The 17,627-nt window shown below is 46.2% G+C and overlaps 3 protein-coding genes across 4 annotated transcripts; 1 reads left to right on the top strand and 2 right to left on the bottom strand.

Moving 5' to 3' along the window:
* On the top strand, window positions 2,400-5,135 carry LOC8077290 (cytochrome P450 709B2). The gene is made up of 2 exons (XM_002437948.2): window positions 2,400-3,640; window positions 3,796-5,135. Exons 1-2 carry the CDS (start codon window positions 2,492-2,494, stop codon window positions 4,225-4,227), a joined length of 1,581 nt encoding a protein of 526 aa, XP_002437993.1. The 5' UTR covers window positions 2,400-2,491; the 3' UTR covers window positions 4,228-5,135.
* Window positions 6,827-8,819, bottom strand: LOC8065440 (mitogen-activated protein kinase kinase 5). The gene has a single exon (XM_002436580.2). It carries the CDS (start codon window positions 8,505-8,507, stop codon window positions 7,464-7,466), a length of 1,044 nt encoding a protein of 347 aa, XP_002436625.2. The 5' UTR covers window positions 8,508-8,819; the 3' UTR covers window positions 6,827-7,463.
* On the bottom strand, window positions 10,042-14,814 carry LOC110431223 (DNA-dependent metalloprotease WSS1). 2 transcript variants are annotated; one of them, XM_021449990.1, is made up of 5 exons: window positions 14,476-14,814; window positions 14,180-14,375; window positions 12,793-13,293; window positions 11,284-11,499; window positions 10,042-10,502 (listed from the first exon to the last, which is right to left on the bottom strand). In XM_021449990.1, exons 1-4 carry the CDS (start codon window positions 14,631-14,633, stop codon window positions 11,311-11,313), a joined length of 1,044 nt encoding a protein of 347 aa, XP_021305665.1. In that variant the 5' UTR covers window positions 14,634-14,814; the 3' UTR covers window positions 10,042-10,502; window positions 11,284-11,310. The 2 variants fall into 2 exon arrangements, with proteins under 2 accessions (XP_021305665.1, XP_021305664.1); XM_021449989.1 differs by having other exon boundaries at window positions 11,310-11,499; window positions 14,476-14,813.

Raw genomic sequence — 17,627 nt, 5'->3', positions numbered from 1 at the left:
GGTACTACCGGTGGAAGGCCGGTACCACCGGCAGTGCAAAATCTCACAAAACATGAGTTCTGCGGGATTTTTGCCTGCCGGTACTACCGGCGTTTCACCGGTACCACCGGTCAAAGCCCGGTACTACCGGTAGTTCATTTTCTCGCAAAACTCAGGAAAAGAGCTGGCACTGCCGGTACCACCGGCCCTGAGGGCCGGTACTACCGGCTCACCCTGGCAGAGAAGGAACTTTTCAGAAGTTCGTGTGTGCAAGTGTGTCTCTCAAGCGCAAGACCTAAGTTGACCTGAGCACCTTTATCCTCATCTTACCGACTCAATTTGCATCCCTCTTGATAGTGCGGCGTTTCCTATAACTCAAACAAGAAATAAAACTAGGTAGCTTCTTGAGTTGAAACGTCGCTTATATGAAGAAATTTTGGGGGTGCTGTGATTCACCAAATGTACATGTTTGATCCCATCAATGAACTAACACCTGTAGATCATACTTGATAGACATGTTAGTTCCTAATTTGATTGTCATAAATTATCAAAACCCACACCGGGGGCGAATGCACTTACAAGGTCACAAGTGATCAATAAACCCGATAAAGCGTATATACACTCTACCGCACCAGTCATCCACCGAGTAAATTATTTTAAATTATTAATTATCCCTTCGATGGACATGCTAGCCTTCCATCCAAATTCATTCATATCCCACGATATCTGCTTCGTAGCCACCGTTCTCATCTAGTTCGTCGTCACTACCACACGGCGGCAGGGAGGCAGGGCGCCGCCGCCCATGGAGCGGAAGCCAACCGCATGGAGCCTGCTGCGTGCGCCATCTCTCTCTTCTGTTCGCCGAGCGACGCCGCTATCCAGAATTCCAGATGCAGACATCTAGGCTATCCTTCCGGTGCCAGCCGGCCACGAACTGCGTCTCTCTTCCATCTCCTGCAGTCGGGCGTCATTCTTCCAGCAGGATCTAATGTGTAGATTCAATGGGCAAGGTATGTACTAGAACTAATGTGTATATTCTGATCTCACGTGATTTTTCATATTGATATAATTTGCCCACCAGCCAATTAGGTAAACGTGAATCCGATCTCCTAATAGACTACATGATGGCGAGTATACCTTTTAGATCGATCATTTTGATTCTCTTTCTTCTAATCTGGGTGTAGCAGTGGTGAATATACCTTTTAGATCGATTATTTTGATTTTCTTTCTTCTAATCTGGGTGCAGAAAATCACCATCATGGTTTCATTTAATCTTGTATGGACAAATTAAACAACAGATCGATCTCATGGCAGCGGCAGTCGCTGGACGCATGGATTTGCATGTTCGTCAAGAGGCAGTTTCACCGGTGTACAACATTATCAATTCATACGTATTGGCTTCAACAGTGGGCACAGTTGCAGCGGTGTGAGGATCTACGAAATGAGTTGATTTCAACGGGGCGACATCTTGAGATGTCAGTTTTGAAGTTCTTCAATTCCAATGGATGGCTGTCAACTAGATCTATTGCCTCTTCTTAGTCAGTTCTATTCCAATTGTTTTTATTTTAAGTTTGACTTTTTTTAGCGGCATGTTGGCCGGTGGACTCAAACTTTGTAATAATTGGCCTGATTCTATCAGTCGATAGATGAAGCCGGATATAAAATATCCTTTATCTAAAAATGTAGTGTTTGTTCATACTATTATACTATAAGTATTAGTCCATACTACTACAAGGTATATACAACAGTCGGGTATATACACATACTTGTATCAATTTTTGTTCTAAAAAATACCAATATATGGATATATTCCCAAAATATATGGATATACTAAAATATTCCCTTGAGTATATAGATATACTCCCAAGTATATGGATATACTAAAATAATCCTCTAAGTATACGGATATAAGTAATCTCCTAAGTATATGGATATACTCCCAAGATATATGGATATATAAAAATATTTCCCTGAGTATATGCATATACTCCCAATTACAAGCTATACAAATATACTAATATATATATATATATATATATATATATATATATATATATATATATATATATATATATATATATATATATATATATATATATATATTCATAGTAATACCTATTTTATGACATAAATCTTTATATTTCTCTCTATATTTTTCGTCAAACTTGAAAATAATTTGACTCTCCAAAATTCTTGGAATGACTTATTATTTGGAACGGAGGGAGTATATGACTAGTATCATTAAGTATATCAATGAATATACTTTTATAATAAATCTATTTGGAGATATTAATGTTATCTTTATTTTTTAAAAATCTATTTAAAGTTAAGAAAGTTTGACCAATAAGTATAGCGACTTTTTTTTAAAGGATGGAGGGAAGCGTTGTACGATGGCAATCAGCCTCAATATCTACACATACAGTGACACTGCTGGCACACAAACATCCTCCTCCGTGCGGATTGCAGTTTGCTTCGTGCATCGCGAGTTCTCCTATCCTGCTAGTTGCTCGACATGGGCACGGGAGGTGCAGCACTGGTCGCCGCCGCCCTCGCCGTGGTGGTGGTCACCAGGCTGTGGACGGTGCTGCTCCACCTCGTGTGGCGGCCTTACGCCGTGGCGAGGGCGTTCGCGCGGCAGGGCGTTCGCGGGCCGCCGTACCGTGTCTTCGTGGGCAACAGCAAGGAGATTCAGGCGATGCGGGCGGCGACGAGCGGCGACACGCTGGAGCTCACCTCCCACGACTACATCCCGCGCGTGATGCCGCAGTACCGCGCGTGGATGGCACTCTACGGCAAGGTGTTCCTGACGTGGTCCAGCTCGACTCCGGCGCTGTTCGTGGGCACCTACGACATGGTGAGGCGGGTCCTCTTCGACAAGTCCGGGCTGTACGGCAAGAAGGACCCGGACCCCACCATACTGTCCCTGGTGGGGATGGGCCTCGCCTTCACCGACGGCGAGGACTGGTCGCGCCACCACCGCGTCGTACACCCAGCGTTCGCCATGGACAAGCTCAAGGCGATGACGGGGGCGATGGCGGCGTGCGCGGCAGAGGTGATCCGGGAATGGGAAGCGCGCGCCGCCGCGAGCGGGGACGGGGAGGGGGTGACAATTGAGGTAGGGCAGCAGTTCACGGAGCTCACCGCCGACGTGATCTCGCACACGGCGTTCGGCAGCAGCTACCGGCAGGGGAAGGAGGTGTTCCTGGCGCAGCGGGAGCTCCAGTTCATCGCCTTCGCCTCCATCAACAGCGTGCGCGTGCCGGGCATGCAGTACGTGCCCACCAAGGCCAACCTGCGCCGCTGGAAGCTCGAGCGCACGGTGCGGCGCACGCTCATGGCCATCATCGGCGAGCGCCTCGCCGCTGCAAAGCAGGCGAGGGGCTACGGCAGCGACCTGCTCGGCCTCATGTTGGAGGCCAACGCAACCGGCGACGGCGGCGGCAAGAGGCAGCAGCAGGCCATGAGCATGGACGAAATCATCGACGAGTGCAAGACCTTCTTCTTCGCCGGCCACGACACGACCGCGCACCTCCTCACCTGGGCCATGTTCCTCCTCGGCACGCACCCCGAGTGGCAGCAGCGGCTTAGGGAAGAGGTGATCCGGGAATGCGGCGGCGCCGAGGTGCCCCTCCGCGGCGACGACCTCAACAAGCTCAAGCTCGTGAGCCTCCTCCACCTTAAGCTTATCAATGGGGCATTTAGTTCCCCTCCTATTCCAAAAATTTTTGGATTTTTTAGTCCATCATTTTACATATGGAACTAAACACCATGTAAAATTTTTAGTAAAAAGGTAGTTATTCTCATGTGGTTTCGCAGGTGACCATGGTGTTGTACGAGACACTCCGGCTGTACGGCGCGGTGGCGATGATCGGGAGACAGGCGACGGCGGACGCGTACCTCTGCGGCGTGAAGGTGCCCAAGGGCACCCAACTGCTGATCCCGATCGCCATGCTTCACCGCGACAAGGAGGTGTGGGGCGCCGACGCCGGCGTGTTCAACCCGCTCCGGTTCCGGGATGGCATTGGCAGGGCGGCGGGGCACCCGAATGCACTGCTGTCCTTCTCCATAGGCCCGCGGTCGTGCATCGGGCAGGACTTCGCGATGCTGGAGGCCAAGGCCACGATGGCGCTCATCCTCCGGCGGTTCGCGTTCGAGGTTGCGCCGGAGTATGTGCACGCGCCGGTGGACTTCGTGACGCTGCAGCCGTCGAAAGGGCTCCCGATCGTGCTCAGGCTCTTGGATGTGTAGTAGAGAGGGGATTGGTAGCCATCTTTGTCACAACTTCCGTTTGAACTAAAGTAGGAGTATAAATTTCCTATACAACGTTCATGTGTGACCTGCCAAGCCATTAATTGGGCCTATGTCCTCTGCGATGTGTTTCCTCAGTTTGGTTATCATCCTATTTTACAATGGAACTATAATATTGAGATTGTGAAATGGATGGGCCAGGTCCAATCATCTTTTCTAAGAACGATGTAGAGGAGGTGGTTTTGTCTTTGCCAAATTGGGCCTCCGTCCTTCCCCTAAAGTTTAGCCCATATCACATTGAACATTTAGACACGGATATTATATAGAGTACTCAATATAGACTAAAAATTAATTAATTACATAGATTGCGACTAAATCGTGAGATAAATTTTGTAAGTTTAATTAGTTCATGATTTGACAATATGATGCTATAGTAAACATTTTGCTAATAACGGATCAAATAGGCTTAACAAATTCGTCTCACGGATTACTGAGGACTTTTGTAATTTGTTTTATTATTACTATCCGAACACTCAATGTGACACTCCCATATATGACACCTCTAAACTTTAGCCCCTCGATTTAAACTCCCTCTAATATTGTGATTTTGTGAATGGATGGGCTAGGTTCAATCATCTTTTTTAAGAATGAGGACAAGGTAGTTTCGCTTTGCTTGTCTAAAGTGAGATAGTTGCTATTATAGGACTCTAAACATATGGCTTCGCTATTATAGTCGTGTGTTTGGATTTGCTAGTCCCATCTAAGTTTTTCTACAACAAAACATACTTTCATGTTGTTTTTTTAACTGTCAAGGTAGCAACCAAGTGTCCCAACACTATTTTTCCCATTCCCTATTCTTCTTGCTTGCAATTGTTCTCATTCCCTATTCTTCTTGCTTGCAATTTTTCCCATTCACTATTCTTCTTCATGCTCCCCCCCCCCCCCCTGCCGCCACATCATGCCACGCGGAACCCTAGCACGACTGTGGCGGCTCCTCCCCCCCTCCTAAACTCCGGCTTCCACAACAAACTTCAACCATGACGCCCCCGTTCCAATCTGTCTAGGCTGCCTCCACCTCTGCCAAGGCCTGACTGCCATCCCCATCGCGTAGCCGAACTACCTCCCCCCAAACCCCCTTCCATGCCCACCATACTTAGAGAAGAAGGGGAAAGGCCGGAGAGAGTTCACGGTGAACTTACCTAATGCAGGTGAGCCCATCATCTCTGACACGCCGGTGAGTTCCTCGTCAAAACCTAGCCGCGGGTGCAGGGTTGTCGAAAATCGAGTGCTGAGAGGGAAACATAAGCGAAACCCTCCTCCAAATCAATCCTTTTCTATGGCTTAGGCCTTTTTTAGTTTCCAAAATTTTTTAAGATTTTTTGTCACATCGAACCTTTAAATGCATACATAAAACATTAATATAGATAAAAGAAATAACTAATTATACAGTTTGCCTGTAATTTGCAAGACAAATCTTTTGAGCCTAGTTAGTCTATAATTAGTCAATAATTACCAAATATAAATAAAAGTGTTACAATAGCCAAAGCTAGTTTTTTTCTCCAACTAAACAAGGCCTTATGACAACGAATGGAAGATGAAGCCACGTGTGCAAACCTCTAAGGCCTTGTTTACTTCCATCCCAAAACCCAAAAATTTTCAAGATTCCCCGTCACATCGAATCTTTAGACGTATTCATGGAGTATTAAATATAAACGAAAACAAAAACTAATTACACAGTTTATTCGAAATTTATGAGACAAATCTTTTGAGTCTACTTAATCTATAGTTGAATAATAGTTAAGTGTTACAGTGTCGCGAAATTTTTTTGTTTCACGAACTAAACATGTCCTAAGCCCCTGAGGTCGGCCTAGGGCGAGCCAAACCTCAATCCCTCCCGATACGAGTAGGACGGAGATGCCGATTAGTTGCTCATCGCTTTCACAGGCAGCCGAGAGCAGAGCTGCATGGGCTGGATTCATCAAGCACGGTGCAGCATTCACAACAGACGGATCTCTCAAACTGTCATGCCACGCACTAACAACATCCTCACCAACTAGTACCACTTGACAGAACGACGCTCTTGAGTCGAGGGAGCCAGCCACAATCTGAGACTTTTTCCCTCGCACTCTCTGTTTCTATGCAGTGTAGAATCCACAAAAAGTCTCCAAGATCATTGACAGACATCACAAGTCTGACACTCATGCCCGGTGCAAGTGTAACGCACGTTTCGTGACTCTCCTCTCCTCTGCGTATGCCATGATAGGTCTACCGCCTTTACCACGTGCCGATATGGTGATGTGCTTGTAGTGCCAAGTGAGGAGATATACCAGAAGAAACGACTCAGAAACAAAAGAACATCGGCAAGCCAATTTGCCACCGCCACCTTTGCCCAGGGCTAAGAAAAAGGCAGATCGGATTTGCCAACAGAGAAAGAAAGGCATGGTTCAGATTTCAGGAGCAACATCGAGAGAGAGACACGAAACTAATTAAAGCTGGGTTCTATTCGCATTTCCAGATTCCCTCTACGCAATGCAATCATATATCCGGATAAAGGAATCCAACATCCAAGAACCTATCCAGCTGCTGCTGCGGCACAGTATTATCTCATCATCATCATGTGTTCAATCATCGTCAACCAATTATGCGCCAAAAATATCAGAGAGAGATGCTAGCAGCCTAGCAGAATTGCCAGTTCATGTGACAGCTCTGCTACAAGGAGATTGGAGATAAAAAAGAAAAGTTGACGTTTCTAACCAAACCTTTTTAGAACAATGAAAAATGGTACGAAGTGGACCTCTCTGTACTTGACATATGATATGATATGATATGATCTTTTACAAAATCATTTGTACACACTTTTTTTTTCTCTCTCGTTATGCTATCACAGCTGGAAGTAAAGAACATCAAACAACAGGAAGGAGAAAGAACCTTAATTGCAGCGAGGAGCTGGTTGAGGACGATCGTGGTGATGAATTGGTGATGGACACAACACTCAAAATTGGTTTCAAGAACATCAAGGGGGACCTTAACTGCAGCAGCAGCAGCAACAACCATGGATGGATGAGCACGATGACGATGGACAGAAGCCGAAATTGGCCAGCCAAATCCCCTTCACACATCAGCTAGGTGTTCCGTCCATCCAAGGATACACCTGACAGACATGGGAATGCCGGATTGGAGTCCACACTGCCTGCAGCCAAAGCCGAACTGCGACGAGATCCAATCCGAAACGGTGGTCATGACGGGGGAGGAGTTGCGAGTGGCTGCGGCTGCGGGCCGGCGACGAAGGGGTGCTGCAGCAGCTGCGCGGCCGTGAGCCGCTTGGCCGGGTTCTTCTGCAGGCAGCAGCTAATGAATCCCCTGAACTCTGGCGAGGCGGTGAGCGGTGGCTCAGGCGGATCGGAGTAGCAGATGGCGACCATGAGCGCGGCCCAGTCCCCCTGCCTGCCGAGGTTCTCCCCGAAGGGGAACCTACCCAGGTAGAACTCGAGAATGCTGAGTCCGAAGCTCCAGATGTCGCCTGCGTATCCGTCGTAGCTGCCGTCGTTGAGGTCGGTGTTGATCCGCTCGGGGCTCATGTACGCGATGGTGCCGACGGAGGAGTTGCAGGGGTCCATGGTCTGGTTGAGGATGCGGCCGACGCCGAAGTCGGCGATCTTGACGCGCCGCGCCGAGTCGATGAGGAGGTTGGAGGGCTTGATGTCGCGGTGCACGATGTGGCGGCGGTGGAGGTAGGCGATCCCGGACAGCACCTGGCGCGCGACGTCGGCGAGGAACGGCTCGGCGGCGATGCGGCGGCCGTCGAGGGAGCCGCCGTCCATGTACTCGAGCAGGATCTGCAGCTCCCCGCCGCGCTCGTACATGCCGTGGCACCGCACCACGGCCGGGTGCTCGGCGGTGCGGAGGATGGCAATCTCCCGCGCGATCTGGCGACGCACCGCGTCGTCGTGGTTCCCGTAGAGGACCTTGAGCGCGTAGGGCCGACCCGTCCCACGGTGACGCACCATCCACACCGTCCCGCCGGCGCCGCTGCCGACGCGGCGCACGCGCTCCAGCTCCGCGAGCGGGGGCGGCTGCTGCTGCTGCTGCTGCTGCTGCTGCGCGGCGGCGGCGGGGGGGCACCCGGCGGAGGCGGGGACTGGCGGGAGAGGGAGCGGGACGGCGAGGGAGGGGGAGGTGGTGACCTCGCGGTGGGGCATGGGGAGGGTGAGATCCGGGCGGCGGCGCGCGCGGCCCGGCGTGCCGGGCTGCTGCTGGGACGGCAGGCCGCCCGGACGCATGGCGTGGGCGGGGGTGGGGGGAGGAGTTCGTTAGGCGTGGGGTGGTACGGTGGTGGTGAATGGTGGTGGCGTCTGCGTGACGGCGTCTGGGTTCTTCTGTCTTCGCCTCCCCTCCCCGCGCCCGCTGCCGCTGCCGCTCGGGGTTTGTCGTGTGGCGCTGCGGTGCCCGTTTATTGGAGCACGCAGGCAGCCTGATCGCTCATCGGGTTGGGGAACGGGACTCAAGACGGGGAGAGCCCGGACCCCGGAGGAGACCACCGGGGAAGTGAAGTGAAGTAATTGATTTCCTGTTGCTCACGAGGCGACGACCTCGCCTGACGGCAACCCGGCAACCCCAGCAGCTGGAGGACGAGTGGAGATGCGATGCGACGCGATGCCTCGTTGGAGAACGGAGACGCACGGCACGCACCGTGGCGTGTTGACCTTCACTACTTGCTGCAGCCGTACCGTGATAATTATTGTTCGGGGTTATAGGAAGGCTAACGGTTTCGGATGCACTACTGTCCTACTGTTTCACAGGTAGTATGCGATGTTGATACTTGACCCGTACATGTACTGCATCTTTCATGTTCGTACATGATACTCCTATACGTGCCTGCCTGACTTCCAACGATTTGCCACCCCCACAACTTGTGCCAAGTAAGGCACACTAACTTCCACGAAGCAACAAGCCCTCTTGACACACGGCCGGTGTGTGATAGTATAAGGGTAAAAATCTCATGTTCAAGTCGACCTAATTCAGGGAGAATCGGGCAACGCGCACCTTGCCGCCGATGGCCAATAGAACCCAGGCTCGCTTTTAACAGAACGTGCTCGAATTTCGAATGATCGGCTAGTGCCGAACAGCGGGAAAAGGTTGGGCGACGCGACGTGTCAATACAAATTTAGATCAAAAAACTTTTTGGATTTTGATACTGTAGCAATTTCGTTTTTATTTGACAAATATTGTCCAATCATGGAGTAACTAGACTTAAAAGATTTGTATCGTGATTTACAGGTAAACTGTGCAATTAGTTATCTTTTTTATCTATATTTAATATTCCATGCAAGTGCCGCAAGATTCGATGTGATGAAGAATCTTATAAAGTTTTAGGTACATCTAAACAAGGCCTAAGTCTTTGGTGATCTTCCTGTGATCAATGATTATAAGGCACACACAATGGCTGAGCATCTTCTACGCCACGTGCGATAAAAGATTTATATGCGGTCCGTGCACGCACCTGTGTCCAGAAAGATGGCAAAGATCCATGAACTGCAAAACCTGTCGACCTCACTTTAAAGTTTCCTACACGGGGATAATGGGGATGTCTTTCAGGCCAGGGATCGTCTGCTTCTAAAGTGCTAGCAAGAGGAACCTGACCATGCGGTGCAAGTCAGTGGCGACCCTGCGATACTCATCGCTCTATCTAGCTACACAACTTCAACGAGGATAATTCAAATACAGTGTACTTGGTTACTTCACTGATGACGCAAAGCCGTAAGGGTGACGGCATGGATGAGCAAATGTAAAAGCTTTGGCTCTGGATTTTCTGGGTTAGATCTGACGAGCAGGCAAATTTCTTTTAAAAGAGCATTGCAGATGCTTGTATTAACATTTACATTAATGTAATAAATTTTCTCACCCAGTCACCCAAACTGCATCATGAGCAGACGACATCGGAATAGATAAAGACCAATTCGCCAGTGTGCCCTAGGTGCGAGCTGTTACTTGTCACCGAGACGGCGAGACACGGGCTCAGAGGCTGCATGCCCCGGGCTTGGGGCAAACGTTACCAGCCATGGACTACGATTGTTTCTTTTTTACCAAATCCGTGCATTGCTCCAAGCAACGTTCACAAAAGAGGGTGGCTTAGGTAGTACTACCAGTTTAACAGGTATCAGATTTCTCCAGACCTATGAAACCTGATATGATATGAGTGGTAATAGAGCAGGAACTGTTGCAGATAAGACAACTTATATCGACAATTCAGCAGATGCCTGCTCAGAAGTGTCATCCTGTAAGAACCACATGAAATCATTATTAGAGTTGAGTTATGCAGAATTGCAGATAACTTTAAATAAGGGTAACTCTTCAATGTTATTGCAGTGGAAGCAAATGCAGGAAACTGAACATTCAAATGGTGATCAACTTAAGCTATATGCTGTTGAACCAGCCTGTATTAGTTAACTAAAATGAGCTTTTGTCAAAAAAAAAAAAACAAACTAAAATGAGCGGCAGCTTTGCACATTCAGATATACACTTCAAGTGAAGACTTAGCTCCAAGAATACTGTTTGCATGTTAAGTAGCTTATATTTCATTTCAGATGTGCAAACAGCCAAACATGCAGTTTAAAAGGATTTATCAGGAAATCAGTTTGTGTAGGTCCAAGTATGGGCTCCTGATGATAGGACTAAATAACCTAGAAAACAAAAGGAAGTTTACTAAAAGGTCCAAGCAAAATAACAACTGCAGAGACTATTTAAAGTGTTAAGACAGTGTGTCCCACACTAATGCAAAAATAAAGTATCAGATGAAGGGTCACTATGTAGATGGATACTTTTGCCTTGGGTGCATACACCACAATAAAATCTAGCATAATGTCTCATTTGGGCATGCAAGCATCTAATGTTAATTGGAAGTAACAAAGCAATCTTGAGAAATAAGGTGTGCAGAACACTGGCATTTGTTATAAATCCAACAAGTCAGTATAAATAATATGCACTTCAACACAACAAAATTAAAAGTGAATAGTAAACACGGGAAAAGTTAAGATTATTATAAACCCAAGTACTTACTGTACTACTTTAGCCTCCATTGTTACCTCAATCATAGCTTGGGCCATGTGTGGCTACAGGTGGCCCATATGAGTATCTCCATTGATCGCATGCCGAGCATTTGTCAAGCTTAGTGCTGTTCTCTAGAGTACAAAATTTACAAGACCAAGTCATGTACTTTGCCTTTGCAATTTTAGGTTTTGCTGTACCACAAACTTCACAGATTGGTGCCAGGGGCTGCAGAGGTTCAGATTTCATAATGTGTTAGAGAAAAGCATGCTAATAACTATAAGTAAAATGTGTAGCATAAAAAATATGCAAGAAGTGAAGACTAAATGTAAGACCAAACCACAAGTACATGTACCAAAAAAGAACGAGAAAAGAAATAGAGTTAAGCAAGCAAATATGACTACAAGGTTATGTTTTCCTGGGACAAAAGAAACTTTCAACACTTTGCAAGGATGGAACTCTGTTGGTGATTTTGGTAGCTTAAATTGGAATTTGGCTTGCGTACAGTCAAATCAAATAGAGGCGATGACCTAGCTATAAGTCATGGAACCTGCAGATAGAAATTCTATCCATATATCACAACCAGCAGGTTTCCCAAAACTAAAGAGGCATACAGCTATCATGCAGTTCAATACTATGTCTGAATGCTTCACGTAATCACATGTGAATATGTTGACTATTATGAGTGGAGTTATACATTACAGGAAATGCCAAACATTTTGATAGTTCAATCTACTCCTTGACTTTGATTAACCATGATGTGACTAGCAAATTACTATAAGCTCAAGAAAAAATGAGAAAAGGTAGGAGGAACTTGCAGTAATACCAAGGTACCAAAAACTACATGTTAGGGGCTTGTTTCGCAGTGGAATTGATGTTAATTCATTATTTTCTGGCCTCATTCAAGGATCCGGACCTAACCTGCCAGACAAACACCCACACAGACGAGTGGCTCTACAGATAGAGTTGTAGAGCTTTTGAGCTGTAGCCTGTAGAGCAGAGCTTAAACACTAGCTCTAGAGCCCTGCCAAACAGGCCCCAGAGCTGTAAAACCATAACCCCTCACCAACTGAGCTTGGCTCAGAACTTATCAACAAGCCCCACAATAAATACAACACATCTGAAAGGCTAAATGGGTAAAAAAGTAGGTTCGATTCCTGCTAAATGCACTGCCTCTTAAAGACAGAAACAGAGGAGGGAAAGAAGGTAGTATAGGAAACTAGCTTTTCGATTCTTATCGAAAGTGAATCCCTCTAACGCTCAGACATGCATATTCTAACATAACAAAGCATTTAACTAAGATTCTACAAGGTTATCATGTTCAGCATATGCATCCGTGTTAATGAAATGGATGGATTTCAGAGATCAATTTAAATGGATCAGAATGAAAAAAGATCCATTTGTCCTACTATAACATATAAGAGATTTCTCCTATAGAGTAAAAAATGAGCCATAATGCATGTATAAACTCACAGTTTTGTAGGTGAAATGGATATTTTTTTCGGCACTTTGAAAACTTGCCTGGTTAAGAAGAGTGCAAGCACCACATTCCCACTTTGAACTATCAAGTGCATCACTTGTCCTATCATCTCGTGCTGCTATGTGAATTCCAGAAGAAGTGCTGGGCTCTGCAAAAGTGTTGGAGCAGCTAGCCTTCGTGTGTTTTCCATCCCTTGTCACCAAATTTGGCGGTTCTTGAAGAATAATAACATCATCTGAATCATCAATACCAGATTGATCATGCGATCCACACCACAAATCATCATACATTCTCCTTTCAGCAGCCATTGCAGCAGCTTGTACTGGACTAAGTGCACTCATAATTTCACTGTTTCCCCCCAACTTTCTTGGTCCAGAAGGCAATAGAGCTCCGTTCCTTGCCCGCTTCTGTGCAGCAGCTAACGTAGCTTGCCGCAGAGATGGTGGTGGTGGATGTACTGTAAATCCACCTACTCGCCTTCCTGTACCATCAAACCCTTGTCCTGTTCCAGTGATACCCTTTGAAACAAGTTCTTCGCATTCCTGAAAGATTTATCATAAATAGGATCGTTATTAAAAATATGGCAGCACATGTTCAAAACTGAAATTGCATTCAACAGCACAAAACTGACACAAAGAAAATTACAAATGACAGAACTAGATGTGCTTGGTCAAATATAAGGTACAAATATACAGCAAAGCTCACTCAAGTACAATAAAAAAATTTACAGATTTCGCTACCTCAAACTTACACGTCACTAAATACAGAGTTAAAATCGATTTAGTGATACAAACCGTGGTCCTGAAACATAACAGGATTTGCATTTGTTTTTTGTAAGGATTTCAACAGAAGTAAAACTCCATTCCAAAGACCTTGCCAATTGCCACAACTTTCCCCCAAATATAGTCCAGTGTCCTCACTACATCTCCATTCTGATTTGAATACCCTCATTTCGCGTTATTGTTTGGCAAACACAGGTAAAGCTCTTCTCCCCACTCCACTCCCAACATCTCCAGAATGTATAAACCATTACGAAGTAAAATAATAGAGTTGTCTGTCTATGATAGATGTGGGGCAATAATCATATAGGTTGATAGAGACAAAGATGTTCCCATTGAATTAAGTTTGGATGTTGCAGAGAAAAAAAAAGTTCTGCTTAGCACATCCAATCAAATATCACATCCATATTAATGTAGTAGAATTAAAAATCACATTAAATTTCTAATGTAGACCATCATTACAAATAATCCTTTTAAAAGGAGGAAAATTTTGACATGTGCAACAATGAATCATTCAATCAGGGGTAAACATTGTCTTGGAATAGTATAAACCAGAGCATAAGCACAACCATTCCATGCCGATATATACAACCACCAGTATCCCGCATTGTGTAAGCAGCAGCACAAAAGCACAGAGCAGCCGACGCACCTTGCGGAGCTCGTCCCAGAGTTTGTAGAACTGCGCATCGTGGGGCCCGCGCTGGTTGTGGCAGAGCTCGTGGAGCATGGTGTCGAGCACCTCCTCGTAGGGGATGAAGTCATGGTCACGGCCGGCGCGCCGCAGCCGCAGCTTGACCTCGACGCCGCCGCCGACATTGAGCCCCAGCAGCCTCGGGTTCCGCGGCCTGATCAATCACACCACACCCCCCGGCACGTACGGGGTCCATCAATCGATCGATCGGGAGAAGGGAGGTTAGGGTTAGGGTTCGTGGGGGGGACGCTTACGAGAACTCGGAGAGGACCTTGACGCGCCACTTGTGGCGGCGCATGATGGGCTGGACCTGCCTGGCGACTCGGTCGAGCGTCGCCCGGGCGGCGGCCGCGTCGGGCTTGGTCTTGAGCGCACGGACCTCCCACACCTTGTGAAGGTCGCCCACCTCCATCGCCGCCCCGCCGCCGCCGAATCGTCGATTACACGCCAACGCGGCGTGATTTCAAATGGTTTGGGGCTTTGGGGCGCCGGATAGGCGAGCGGGCGGGAAGCTGGGCGACGTTTATGCAGAGCCGGAGAGGGCGTGCAGCCGTGCAGGGCTGCAGAGGCTAGATTCGATTGCGTTGGGGTAAGAAAATGCAGGAAGTTTTGAAGTGGGGAAAGAGAAATCAGAGGGAAAATGCAACTGTTTGGGATTTGGGCCTTGTTTAGTTCAAAAAAAAATTTCAAAATAGGAATAGAAGCACTTTCATTTGTATTTGACAAATATTGTCTAATCATGAACTAACTAGGCTCAAAAGATTCGTCTCGTCAATTCCGACCAAACTGTGCAATTAGTTTTTATTTTCGTCTATATTTAATACTCCATATATGCGTCTAAAGATTTGATGTGACGTAGAATCTGAAAAATTTTGCAAAATTTTTCGTGAACTAAGGCCTTGTTTACACAACTCACACAGGACACGCACTCTACGGATGCATTGTAAGTGGCCTAAGGCCTGTTTAGTTGCGAATAATTTTTTATTTTGGGTATTGTAACTTTTTTTGTTTTTAACTAGGCTCAAAAGATTCATCTCGCGGTTTACAGGTAAATTGTGCAATTAGTTTTTGTTTTCATCTACATTTAATGTTCTATACATGTGCCGCAAAAATTGATGTGAGAGGGAATTTTGAAAAGTTTTTAGTTTTTGGGGTGAACTATATAAGGCCTAAGTAAACAATCTGAGATAATTGTTTGGAGAAGTAAACCGTGGGTTTTTGACGGAATTTTTATTGACGTGCTTATTTTACATTCTATTTGTCATAAAAACATAGAGGATGTCTGCATAACAATCAAGTGATTTTCCTTCTCCCAGCACACGGTTTTTGAACCTGAAAGCCCAAGTTTGGTTTTGGTAATTAATGACACCAAATTGCTAATGCCTTTTGTTTAAGTGACTTGAGTTAGGCATAGCAACACATGTGATGAAGGAGCATGGTGGCATGGAAAGGTGGCCACACGATCACAAAGGGATGAAGCATGAAGTGGAGATCATGGTGATAGACGAGGAGCAAAGTTTTCAAGGCAAAGGTATAAACATAGGGTTTTACTTTTGCCGGTCTAAGATGAGTAGAGAAGTGATTGACCGGGTTTAGGATAGATAGCCGACTATCAAGAGGGGAAATCACGGTCATCTCTCGAATCAAGTGCTACTAGGTCCATATCTTGAGTATATGCATTAGGATCAAGTAAAGTGCTAACTTAACTCCTTTGGTGAAAATATTTGTGAAAAGCTAACACACTTGCACTTTGGTGGTGGACACTTGTTGGTGTTAACACATTTACAAAGGAGGTGGAGTTCCTAGGGTTGAGAGGGGTGTGGGTTCCTCTCTCCCTCCCGCCGAGCTTTGCGAGGTGGGATTCGGCGCTTTTGAGAAAAATAAGTGTATATTTTCTATTGCGCCGGTGGGAAATTTAGAGAAGTCGCGGGAGTGTTTTCTCACTGAGAAACACTCACCGGACGCTGAGTGCGGAGGCACCGGACGCTGGCCTGTTGAGCTCGTGATTGGAGATTGTTTCGAGCCTCACCAAGTGATTTGTGAGGGGTTCCTGAGCCTTCCCCGCGGGAGATCGCAATTGGCTACTCTAGTGGATTGCTCGTGGCTTGGAGGATCCCCATCTTGTGAGTGGATGTGCGGCACCCGCTGAGGGTTTGGCTTTGGATTGCCAATTAGCTCGTGATCTATCAAGTGGGTGTATCGCCACAACGAGGACTAGCTTGCCGGGAAGCAAGTGAACCTCGGTAAAAAATCTTGTGTCATCTCTTGCCGAGGATTCTCTTATTGTTGTGATTAATTGATTGGCTATATTTCTACTCTACAACGTCGGTATAACAATCACTCACCTCTCCTTTACTTTTGTGCATACCTTGCTAGTTGTGTAGCTTGTTTAGCTTAGTTCTCTTGTTGTTGTGCTTTAGTGTTTAGCCTTGTACTAGTTTGTATAGGTGGCTTGCATAGCTTAGTTGAGCTAGTGCTAGAATTGCTTCGCCATTTGTTTTACTAACTCACTTGCTTAGTGAAGTTTGTAGAAATTTTAAATAGGCTATTCACCCCCCCTCTAGCCATTTGGACCTTTCAGAACCGTCCTCCAACAGCTCACACTCATCTTCCTCCTCCCTACGTCTACTGGTCTTCTTGTTCCTCGATGCGGGTGGGAGCACGGGAGAAGGTCGCCGAGGAGGATTTGGTCGAGAGTGAGTGAATGAGAACGACGGTGAGGGAGGCAAATAGAGACAGAGATAGAGATGGCTTGGCAGGTCAGTGGGTATGGAGGAAAGGTCAGAGAGGAGGAGCAGTGGCGAAGGAGAGGGCAGAGAGGAAATTGCATGTGAGGAGGAGAGGAAGCATACGAGTGCTCTATACACTTTGTCAAAACATATTGTTTCGACATAAAAACAAAGTTTGGTCACATACTCACATGTAGGATATATTCCACTTTAAAAACACGTAGGATATATGTATAGATCTGTATTAGAAATTTTTAACTCTATTAAATTTAAAAAAATTAAGAAACAAAATTATAGTAGACTTTTAGTTATTAGTGATCAATGATGTATACACATTAACATGTGGCAAGTATTTTTTTCGTTAAGGAATGCCACATAAGCATCAAAACTTAGTAAATATATCGAGACAATGGTGTGACTCAAAATTTAGGCCCATTTTAAGTCTAAAACATGTTAACTCAGACGGTTCGGTAGTCAACATCAGATGGTCCATGTAGGCTCACTTAAGTCTAAAACACACAAGTCCTATAAGGAACAATGCCACTCCTTGGAAGGACGCTATAACTTAAATATCCAAATAGTCAAACTAATTAGATAGGCAATCCATATGACCATCAACCTATAGCTTGAGTGCCTAAGTAGTAATGTCACCCTTTTGTCTCTATTTTTATTCCAAG

Source organism: Sorghum bicolor, chromosome 10, assembly GCF_000003195.3.
Source record: "Sorghum bicolor cultivar BTx623 chromosome 10, Sorghum_bicolor_NCBIv3, whole genome shotgun sequence".
In the NCBI taxonomy this organism is placed as follows: Eukaryota; Viridiplantae; Streptophyta; class Magnoliopsida; order Poales; family Poaceae; genus Sorghum; species Sorghum bicolor.
The sequence above is the reverse complement of the archived record's forward strand: the minus strand, read 5'-3'. Positions and strand labels throughout refer to the sequence as shown.

What these genes read in the sequence shown, in the direction of transcription:
- LOC8077290 (XM_002437948.2), top strand. Translation starts at nt 2,492, where the DNA reads ATGGGCACGGGAGGTGCAGCACTGGTCGCCGCCGCCCTCGCCGTGGTG. An exon ending in ACCTCAACAAGCTCAAGCTC is followed by an intron (nt 3,641 to 3,795) that starts GTGAGCCTCCTC and finishes GTGGTTTCGCAG; the next exon opens with GTGACCATGGTGTTGTACGA.
- LOC8065440 (XM_002436580.2), bottom strand. Translation starts at nt 8,507, where the DNA reads ATGCGTCCGGGCGGCCTGCCGTCCCAGCAGCAGCCCGGCACGCCGGGC.
- LOC110431223 (XM_021449990.1), bottom strand. Translation starts at nt 14,633, where the DNA reads ATGGAGGTGGGCGACCTTCACAAGGTGTGGGAGGTCCGTGCGCTCAAG. An exon ending in AAGGTCCTCTCCGAGTTCTC is followed by an intron (nt 14,376 to 14,475) that starts GTAAGCGTCCCC and finishes GTGATTGATCAG; the next exon opens with GCCGCGGAACCCGAGGCTGC. An exon ending in TCTGGGACGAGCTCCGCAAG is followed by an intron (nt 13,294 to 14,179) that starts GTGCGTCGGCTG and finishes TAAATCTTTCAG; the next exon opens with GAATGCGAAGAACTTGTTTC.